This window comes from Oncorhynchus kisutch, unplaced genomic scaffold (genome assembly GCF_002021735.2).
Source record: "Oncorhynchus kisutch isolate 150728-3 unplaced genomic scaffold, Okis_V2 Okis04b-Okis11a_hom, whole genome shotgun sequence".
Classification (NCBI taxonomy): Eukaryota; Metazoa; Chordata; class Actinopteri; order Salmoniformes; family Salmonidae; genus Oncorhynchus; species Oncorhynchus kisutch.
Genome location: NW_022261981.1, coordinates 10,691,539 through 10,702,378, shown reverse-complemented (window position 1 = coordinate 10,702,378; position 10,840 = coordinate 10,691,539). Strand labels below are relative to the sequence as shown.

At 50.1% G+C, this 10,840-nt stretch overlaps 1 protein-coding gene across 4 annotated transcripts in view; it reads left to right on the top strand.

The window, feature by feature from the left end:
* The window catches only part of LOC109876547 (ryanodine receptor 2), a 276,342-nt gene extending 266,160 nt beyond the window's left edge, over positions 1 to 10,182 (top strand). For all 4 annotated transcript variants that reach the window (XM_031813092.1, XM_031813093.1, XM_031813094.1 and 1 more), the window contains 3 exons: positions 4,414 to 4,514; positions 7,467 to 7,518; positions 9,038 to 10,182. In XM_031813092.1, the coding sequence (XP_031668952.1) occupies positions 4,414 to 4,514; positions 7,467 to 7,518; positions 9,038 to 9,133 (249 nt within the window). In that variant the 3' untranslated portion in view covers positions 9,134 to 10,182. The remainder of the gene's footprint in view (positions 1 to 4,413; positions 4,515 to 7,466; positions 7,519 to 9,037) is intronic.
* The last annotated feature ends 658 nt before the right edge of the window (positions 10,183 to 10,840 follow it).

Here is a 10,840-nt window from a genome sequence, read left to right as displayed (position 1 = left end):
GTTGAGTCAGTGTCAGTGTGTTGGCAGCAGCCACTCAATGTTAGTGGTGGCTGTTTAACAGTCTGATGGCCTTGAGATAGAAGCTGTTTTTCAGTCTCTCGGTCCCAGCTTTGATGCACCTGTACTGACCTCGCCTTCTGGATGATAGCGGGGTGAACAGGCAGTGGCTCGGGTGGTTGATGTCCTTGATGATCTTTATGGCCTTCCTGTAACATCGGGTGGTGTAGGTGTCCTGGAGGGCAGGTAGTTTGCCCCCGGTGATGCGTTGTGCAGACCTCACTACCCTCTGGAGAGCCTTACGGTTGAGGGCGGAGCAGTTGCCGTACCAGGCGGTGATACAGCCCGCCAGGATGCTCTCGATTGTGCATCTGTAGAAGTTTGTGAGTGCTTTTGGTGACAAGCCGAATTTCTTCAGCCTCCTGAGGTTGAAGAGGCGCTGCTGCGCCTTCTTCACGATGCTGTCTGTGTGAGTGGACCAATTCAGTTTGTCTGTGATGTGTATGCCGAGGAACTTAAAACTTGCTACCCTCCCCACTACTGTTCCATCGATGTGGATAGGGGGGTGTTCCCTCTGCTGTTTCCTGAAGTCCACAATCATCTCCTTAGTTTTGTTGACGTTGAGTGTGAGGTTATTTTCCTGACACCACACTCCGAGGGCCCTCACCTCCTCCCTGTAGGCCGCCTCGTCGTTGTTGGTAATCAAGCCTACCACTGTTGTGTCGTCCGCAAACTTGATGATTGAGTTGGAGGCGTGCGTGGCCACGCAGTCGTGGGTGAACAGGGAGTACAGGAGAGGGCTCAGAATGCACCCTTGTGGGGCCCCAGTGTTGAGGATCAGCGGGGAGGAGATGTTGTTGCCTACCCTCACCACCTGGGGGCGGCCCGTCAGGAAGTCTAGTACCCAGTTGCACAGGGCGGGGTCGAGACCCAGGGTCTCGAGCTTGATGACGAGCTTGGAGGGTACTATGGTGTTGAATGCCGAGCTGTAGTCGATGAACAGCATTCTAACATAGGTATTCCTCTTGTCCAGATGGGTTAGGGCAGTGTGCAGTGTGGTTGAGATTGCATCGTCTGTGGACCTATTTGGGCAGTAAGCAAATTGGAGTGGGTCTAGGGTGTCAGGTAGGGTGGAGGTGATATGGTCCTTGACTAGTCTCTCAAAGCACTTCATGATGACGGAAGTGAGTGCTACGGGACGGTAGTCGTTTAGCTCAGTTACCTTAGCTTTCTTGGGAACAGGAACAATGGTGGCCCTCTTGAAGCGTGTGGGAACAGCAGACTGGTATAGGGATTGATTGAATATGTCCGTAAACACACCGGCCAGCTGGTCTGCGCATGCTCTGAGGGCGCGGGCTGGGGATGCCGTCTGGGCCTGCTGCCTTGCGAGGGTTAACACGTTTAAATGTCTTACTCACCTCGGCTGCAGTGAAGGAGAGACCGCATGTTTTCGTTGCAGGCCGTGTCAGTGGCACTGTATTGTCCTCAAAGCGGGCAAAAAAGGTTAGGGGAGGGTTTGGCCCAGCATCGTCCGGGTCAGGGGAGGGTTTGGTTCAGCGTCGTCCGGGTTAGGGGAGGGTTTGGTTCAGCGTCGTCCGGGTTAGGGGAGGGTTTGGCTCAGCGTCTTCCGGGTTAGGGGAGGGTTTGGCCCAGCGTCGTCCGGGTCAGGGGAGGGTTTGGCTCAGCGTCGTCCGGGTCAGGGGAGGGTTTGGCCCAGCGTCTTCCGGGTTAGGGGAGGGTTTGGCCCAGCGTCTTCCGGGTTAGGGGAGGGTTTGGCCCAGCGTCTTCCGGGTTAGGGGAGGTTTTGGCCCAGCGTCTTCCGGGTTAGGGGAGGGTTTGGCCCAGCGTCTTCCGGGTTAGGGGAGGGTTTGGCCCAGCGTCGTCCGGGTTAGGGAAGGGTTTGGCTCAGCATCATCCGGGTTAGGGGAGGGTTTGGCCCAGCGTCTTCCGGGTTAGGGGAGGGTTTGTCCCAGCATCGTCCGGGTTAGGGGAGGGTTTTGCTCAGCGTCGTCCGGTTTAGGGGAGGGTTTGGCCGGGGGGGCTTTACTTGGCTCATCGCGTTCTAGTAACACATTGATGGCTTCCGGATTAAGCGGGCAGTGTGTTAAGAAGCAGCTTGGCGGGTCATGTTTCGGGCAGGACTCAAAACTCGACCTTCGACATCTCCCGAGCCTGTTGGAGAGTTACAGCGATGAGACAAGACAGGGAGCCTGGCTGATATGGTGGCTGATCTTTCAGAGGGTCGTCTGAGGACAACAACAACAAACAGTGTCTCTGATGAGGATCAACAGCTCGTCCTCGGAAGAACACTGGAGGAACTAAGTTCAGATGTTAGTCAACAGCTAAAGGGGAGATAATATTATGGGATGTTCAGGATTACTGTTACAGGACCATAGTATCCTCAAGACACTGTTAGCCCATGGCTAAACAGGAGAGAGAGAGTCAGGACAATGATAGCCTGCAGGACCAATCTGCATGCTGAACAGTGTGTATGAATATGTGTGCATCCCAAATAACACCCTATTCCCTTTATAGTGCACTACTTTCAACCAGAGCCCTATAGGCCATAATCAAAAGTAGTGCACTACATAGGGATTAGGGTGCCATTTGGGAGAAGCATCCATGGACACTAGGGCTGGATGACTCCTAGTCGTAGGGAGGAGAGGTAAAGCAGCAACGATTGATTGTATTGTCAGCTGAAGGGCTCTTGACTGGTTATGTTAAAACTAACTCATCTGACAGGAAACTCATAACTGGTATCAGACACCAGGAGTTCTCTAACCTCTCCCCCCCCCCCCCCAGACCTTTCACTATTTAGTTGTATCTCTGAACTATCTCCCCTGATTGACCTAGTGAAAGGGCTTGATGATGAGTGGACAAGTTGAATCAGGTGAGTTAGCTGTGGAACAGTTAAATACATGGAACTGTTGGGGGTCCTGAGGAGAGGTTGGAGAAGGTCTAGGGACCTGAGGAGAGGTTGGAGAACATCTGGGGGTTCTGAGGATAGGTTGGAGAACGTCTGGGGTCCTGAGCAGACGTTGGAGAACGTCTAGGGACCAGAGGAGAGGTTGGAGAATGTGTAGGAACCAGAGGAGACGTTGGAGAACGTCTAGGGACCTGAGGAGAGGTTGGAGAACGCCTGGAGGTCCTGAGGAGACGTTGGAGAACGTATAGGGACCAGAGGAGAGGTTGGAGCATGTCTGGAGGTCCTGAGGAGACTTTGGAGAACGTCTAGGGACCAGAGGAGAGGTTGGAGAACGTGTAGGAACCAGAGGAGATGTTGGAGAACGTCTAGGGACCTGAGGAGAGGTTGGAGAACGCCTGGAGGTCCTGAGGAGACGTTGGAGAACGTCTAGGGACAGGAGGAGAGGTTGGAGAACGTCTAGGGACCAGAGGAGACGTTGGAGAACGTCTAGGGACCAGAGGAGACATTGGAGAACGTCTAGGGACCAGAGGAGACGTTGGAGAACGTCTAGGGACCCGAGGAGAGGTTGGAGAATGTCTAGGGACCCGAGGAGATGTTGGAGAACGTCTAGGGACCAGAAGAGAGGTTGGAGAACGTGTAGAAACCAGAGGAGATGTTGGAGAACGTCTAGGGACCTGAGGAGAGGTTGGAGAACGCCTGGAGGTCCTGAGGAGACGTTGGAGAACGTATAGGGACCAGAGGAGAGGTTGGAGCATGTCTGGAGGTCCTGAGGAGACTTTGGAGAACGTCTAGGGACCAGAGGAGAGGTTGGAGAACGTGTAGGAACCAGAGGAGATGTTGGAGAACGTCTAGGGACCTGAGGAGAGGTTGGAGAACGCCTGGAGGTCCTGAGGAGACGTTGGAGAACGTCTAGGGACAGGAGGAGAGGTTGGAGAACGTCTAGGGACCAGAGGAGACGTTGGAGAACGTCTAGGGACCCGAGGAGAGGTTGGAGAATGTCTAGGGACCCGAGGAGATGTTGGAGAACGTCTAGGGACCAGAAGAGAGGTTGGAGAACGTGTAGAAACCAGAGGAGATGTTGGAGAACGTCTAGGGACCTGAGGAGAGGTTGAAGAACGTCTGGAGGTCCTGAGGAGACGTTGGAGAACATCTAGGGACCAGAGGAGATGTTGGAGAACGTCTAGGGACCAGAGGAGAGGTTGGAGAACGTCTAGGGACCAGAGGAGAGGTTGGAGAACGTCTAGGGACCAGAGGAGATGTTGGAGAACGTCTAGGGACCACAGGAGACGTTGGAGAACCACTGTCTTATACAGTCTGATGCTCTGGATCTGTGTCTTCCCTCATTGTAGAACTTGGTTACAGACGTGAAACACTGGTGTTGGAAATTCAAAATTAGATGAATCTGAACCGTGTTGCCCCTGTGTTGAGAGACATGTAGAGAGATGAGGTCGGCTGGCAGCATCACATACAGACTTGTCTTTCTCTTGCAGACCAAATGCTTCATCTGCGGAATAGGAAACGACTACTTTGACACAGTACCTCACGGCTTCGAAACCCACACCCTGCAGGAGCACAACTTGGCCAACTATCTGTGAGTAGAGCCATATGTCCCCCCTGTCATCTCCAGTCAGTGTCCAGAGTCTGTCAGAGACATAAGTCCCCCCTGTCATCTCCAGTCAGTGTCCAGAGTCTGTCAGAGACATACGTCCCCCCTGTTATCTTCAGTCAGTGTCCAGAGTCTGTCAGAGTGGGGAGAGGGGGCAGAACCGCTGTAGTGTAAAGGAGAGGGGGCAGAACCGCTAGAGTGAAAAGGAGAGGGGGCAGAACCGCTGTAGTGTAAAGGAGAGGGGGCAGAACCGCTAGAGTGAAAAGGAGAGGGGGCAGAACCGCTAGAGTGAAAAGGAGAGGGGGAAGAACCGCTAGAGTGAAAAGGAGAGGGGGCAGAACCGCTAGAGTGAAAAGGAGAGGGGGAAGAACCGCTAGAGTGAAAAGGAGAGGGGGCAGAACCGCTAGAGTGAAAAGGAGAGGGGGAAGAACCGCTAGAGTGAAAAGGAGAGGGGGCAGAACCGCTAGAGTGAAAAGGAGAGGGGGAAGAACCGCTAGAGTGAAAAGGAGAGAGGGCAGAACCGCTAGAGTGAAAAGGAGAGGGGGAAGAACCGCTAGAGTGAAAAGGAGTGGGGAGAGGTGACAGAACCGCTGGAGTGAAAAGGAGTGGGGAGAGGGGACAGAACCGCTAGAGTGAAAAGGAGTGGGGAGAGGGGGCAGAACCGCTAGAGTGAAAAGGAGTGGGGAGAGGGGGCAGAACCGCTGGAGTGAAAAGGAGTGGGGAGATGGGACATCCTTGTTTTTTCCCCTTTTCTAAAGTCTTTCTGGTACATAACAGCTTGTCTCTATGTTGCATTAGGAGGCTATTGATCTCATAGTCATGCAGAGAGAAGATCAGGAAGTAGAGGGAATTAAAACCAACTGATTTCCTGCTCTATGCTGCTTCACATTCTGTTAAAGGGGCAATCAGCGGTTGAAATCATAACCAAAGTGTTTTCCCCGCCTCTGTTTTGGTATAGAGATGAGGGATTTGGCTGGAGAGATGGAACCTCTCTCAAATTCCTAGACAGAGCTCTGGAGGACTGACCATCCGTGGGATCTTAAGGATGGTTTAATCATGTTTTAGAGGCTGTACAGGGGTTGTCGACTTTGTTACCAAACACTGGAGTAACAAAAGCTTCTATTTGGGGTTTCTGATGCTGAGGAAAGTTGAACGATCTGTCAGCTGTCTGACTGAAGTGATGTTAACTCTAAATGTCTTCCTGTTGGGTTTGTGATGGGGTATGAAACTATCTGTCTGACTGAAGTGATGTTAACTCTAAATGTCTTCCTGTTGGGTTTGTGATGGGGTAGGAAACTATCTGTCTGACTGAAGTGATGTTAACTCTAAATGTCTTCCTGTTGGGTTTGTGATGGGGTATGAAACTATCTGACTGAAGTGATGTTAACTCTAAATGTCTTCCTGTTGGGTTTGTGATGGGGTATGAAACTGTCTGTCTGAAGTGATGTTAACTCTAAATGTCTTCCTGTTGGGTTTGTGATGGGGTATGAAACTATCTGTCTGACTGAAGTGATGTTAACTCTAAATGTCTTCCTGTTGGGTTTGTGATGGGGTATGAAACTATCTGACTGAAGTGATGTTAACTCTAAATGTCTTCCTGTTGGGTTTGTGATGGGGTATGAAACTGTCTGTCTGAAGTGATGTTAACTCTAAATGTCTTCCTGTTGGGTTTGTGATGGGGTATGAAACTATCTGTCTGTCTGAAGTGATGTTAACTCTAAATGTCTTCCTGTTGGGTTTGTGATGGGGTATGAAACTGTCTGTCTGAAGTGATGTTAACTCTAAATGTCTTCCTGTTGGGTTTGTGATGGGGTATGAATCTATCTGACTGAAGTGATTTTAACTCTAAATGTCTTCCTGTTGGGTTTGTGATGGGGTATGAAACTATCTGTCTGTCTGAAGTGATGTTAACTCTAAATGTCTTCCTGTAGGGTTTGTGATGGGGTATGAAACTGTCTGTCTGAAGTGATGTTAACTCTAAATGGCTTCCTGTTGGGTTTGTGATGGGGTAGGAAACTATCTGTCTGACTGAAGTGATGTTAACTCTAAATGTCTTCCTGTTGGGTTTGTGATGGGGTATGAAACTATCTGTCTGAAGTGATGTTAACTCTAAATGTCTTCCTGTTGGGTTTGTGATGGGGTAGGAAACTATCTGTCTGACTGAAGTGATGTTAACTCTAAATGTCTTCCTGTTGGGTTTGTGATGGGGTATGAAACTATCTGACTGAAGTGATGTTAACTCTAAATGTCTTCCTGTTGGGTTTGTGATGGGGTAGGAAACTATCTGTCTGACTGAAGTGATGTTAACTCTAAATGTCTTCCTGTTGGGTTTGTGATGGGGTATGAAACTATCTGACTGAAGTGATGTTAACTCTAAATGTCTTCCTGTTGGGTTTGTGATGGGGTAGGAAACTATCTGACTGAAGTGATGTTAACTCTAAATGTCTTCCTGTTGGGTTTGTGATGGGGTATGAAACTATCTGTCTGTCTGAAGTGATGTTAACTCTAAATGTCTTCCTGTTGGGTTTGTGATGGGGTATGAAACTATCTGTCTGTCTGAAGTGATGTTAACTCTAAATGTCTTCCTGTTGGGTTTGTGATGGGGTAGGAAACTATCTGACTGAAGTGATGTTAACTCTAAATGTCTTCCTCTAGGGTTTGTGATGGGGTAGGAAACTATCTGACTGAAGTGATGTTAACTCTAAATGTCTTCCTCTAGGGTTTGTGATGGGGTAGGAAACTATCTGTCTGTCTGAAGTGATGTTAACTCTAAATGTCTTCCTGTTGGGTTTGTGATGGGGTAGGAAACTATCTGACTGAAGTGATGTTAACTCTAAATGTCTTCCTCTAGGGTTTGTGATGGGGTAGGAAACTATCTGACTGAAGTGATGTTAACTCTAAATGTCGTCCTGTTTTTCGTCCCGTTTTGCTCTCCAGCTTCTTTGTGATGTATCTCATTAACAAAGATGAAACAGAGCACACAGGCCAGGTAAGTCTCAGGTTTACACCTCAAATGGCCCCCTATTCCCTATGTAGTGCACTCCTTTTGACCAGGGTCCATAGGGTCTATATGGTCTATAGGGTCAATGGGGTCCATAGGGTCCATAGGGCCCTAGTCCAATGTAGTGCACTATAAAGGGAATAGGGTGTGGTTGTAGGACAGTAAGTACACACAAAATAGATGTTTCCCTCCCATCACTACTCACACAACAATGGTATTCCTCCCCAGGGCGTTAGCTCTGCTCTGCATCTCAGAGGAGAAAACACCTGTATTGTTTCATCACCAGCATTATGCCCCGTTACTCTCTGAACACACACTTCGATTTGTAGAAGAGACAATAATTTGACGTCAGGGAAATGACTACAAACCAGAAAGAGAACCATTTAACCACAGGGAAATGACTACAAACCAGAAAGAGAACCATTTAACCTCAGGGAAATGACTACAAACCAGAAAGAGAACCATTTAACCTCAGGGAAATGACTACAACACGTATAAACCAGAAAGAGAACCATTTAACCCCAGGGAAATGACTATAACTCATACGAAGACTCCAAAAAAGGCAAATCTCCAGATCCCGAAGGCCTCATTTGTGCAGGTTATCATGTTCATTGCACCTTAGTGAAGTCACTGTATGTTAGTAGAGAGACCATTGACTTGTGACTGTAGAGGTAATGTAGAGGTAATGTAGAGGCACTGTAGAGGTAATGGAGAGGGAATGTAGAGGGAATGTAGAGGTAATGTAGAGGCACTGTAGAGGCACTGTAGAGGGACTGTAGAGGGAATGTAGAGGCACTGTAGAGGTAATGTATAGGGAATGTAGAGGTAATGTAGAGGCACTGTAGAGGTAATGTAGAGGTAAAATAGAGGCACTGTAGAGGTAATGTAGAGGGAATGTAGAGGCATTGTAGAGGTAATTTAGAGGGAATGTAGAGGTAATGTAGAGGTACATTATTATATTATACTTGTTATATATTAACTCAACCTTCTGATACCCCTCCCTTTCCTCCCCCTTCCCTCCCTCCCTCCCTTCCCTCCCTCCCTTTCCTCCCCTCCCTCCTCCCCCTTCCCTCCCCTCCCTCCTCCCCCTCCCCTCCCTTCCCTCCCCTCCCTCCTCCCCCTTCCCTCCCTTTCCTCCCCTCCCTCCTCCCCCTTCCCTCCCCTCCCTCCTCCCCCTCCTCCCCCTTCCCTCCCCTCCCTCCTCCCCCTCCCCTCCCTTCCCTCCCCTCCCTCCTCCCCCTTCCCTCCCTTTCCTCCCCCCTTTCCTCTCTATCCCCCCTTCCCTCTCTATCCTCCCCTCCCCTCCCCCCCCCTCCCTCCCTCCCCCTTCCCTCCATCCCCTCCCCCCTCTCTATCCCCCCTCCTTCCCTCCCTCCCTCCCTCCCTCTCTATCCTCCCCTCCCTCCCTCCTCCCCTCCCCCCCTCCTCCCCTCCCCCCCCCCCCCCCCCCCCCCCTCCCCTCCCTCCCCCCTCCCTCCCCTCCCCCTCCCCTCCCCCCCGTCTCCAGGAGTCGTATGTGTGGAAGATGTACCAGGAGCGGTGTTGGGAATTCTTCCCTGCCGGAGACTGTTTCCGCAAACAATACGAAGACCAGCTCAACTGATTCATGAATCAACTGATCAATTCAACTGACTACTGATCAGCTGATCTATTGATCCAGATGCAGAGACTCGTCCTTTCTTACTGATCAATGTGAAAGGGGCTGTTTAGTCACCTTCCTTCGTCAGCTAGCCCCCCCCCCCCCCCACCCCCCCCCACGCGCTGTTTGGAAAGCTTTCCAGACACTGTACATAATAATATAATGACGATGATTACTCAACTGTATAATGTCCTTCCTGGGTGCGTTTGGAACACAGGGCTGTGTTTTGACTTTGAGGACTTAATGCTTCATACATTTGCTTTTAATAATTCCACATTGATGACAAGCGAACTAAATGATTGGAGGGGAGATGGGGGGGGGGGGGGGGACACTGAAGAAAAGGAGGGGAAAAAGACTAAAACCAAACTGCTTTGTGGGACGTGCTTCTCCAGAGAACACCTGAATGAATAAATGCTGTTTTGTTGCTCATCCTCTACGCCTCAGGAATGACAGGGTGGACAGTACTGTACAGTACATACAGGAGGCCCAGCGGATGGAGAGGGTGGACAGTACTGTACAGTACATACAGGAGGCCCAGCGGATGGAGAGGGTGGACAGTACTGTACAGTACATACAGGAGGCCCAGCGGATGGAGAGGGTGGACCGAGGCGGGACATGATGAGGAAACAGTGCCTTACCAAGCCGGGTCTGAGCAGAGCTATGCAAGATGGAGGGAAGAGGAAGGCATCAGCAACACGTCAGCAACACGTCAGAAACACGTCAGCAACACGTCAGCAACACGTCAGCAACACGTCAGCAACACGTCAGCAACACGTCAGCAACACGTCAGCACATCATGTGGAGACTGATACACACACGGGGGCTGATGTTTCTGACATAACGATGGGAGGCTGTGTGTGTGTGTGTGTGTGTGTGAGTGGTGTGTCTCGGAGACAGCGTGGACGGAGTGTGTGTTGGAGATAAGACAAGGAGGAAGGATGATAGAGAGTGAAGGAGGGAGAGAGGGAGGGAGGGGGAGAGAGAAAGAGAGAGTGAAAGAGGGAGGGAGAGAAAGAGAGAGAGAAGGAGGGAGGGAGAGAGAGAGATAAGGAGGGAGGGGGAGAGAGAAAGAGAGAGAGTGAAGGAAGGAGGGAGGGAGGGAGGGAGGGAGGGAGGGAGGGAGGGAGGGAGGGAGGGAGGGAGGGAGGGAGGGAGGGAGGGAGGGAGGGAGGGAGGGAGAACGATGAGAGAAGTAGAATATGTGGTCTTCTTCATATGGAGCTCTGGACACTGTTCTCTCCCCAATTGTTCTTTTAGCAGGTTTTTTGGAAGGAGGAGAAGGGAAGGGAGGAGAGGGGAGGGAAATATATACTGCTCTTATGCAATTCAGCAACAGAGTTAACTCTTTATATACAAGTTCTACCAAACATCTCAGAAAAATTCAATATGTTTCATTGCATGTTTATTATGCAAGTTGAATGAAAAGTTTAAGAAATAAAGATGACGTAAGATTGATCTTTGTCACAACCAAAATGTTTTGTCTAGGTTTAAGATGATTTCATGAAGACGCATCTCTATAGTATTTATGTGTTGTAGGCTTCAGTGTAAATTACAGACCATCAGCCCAGAATACTCTATAGTATTTATGTGTTGTGGGCTTCAGTGTAAATTACAGACCATCAGCCCAGAATACTCTATAGTATTTATGTGTTGTGGGCTTCAGTGTAAATT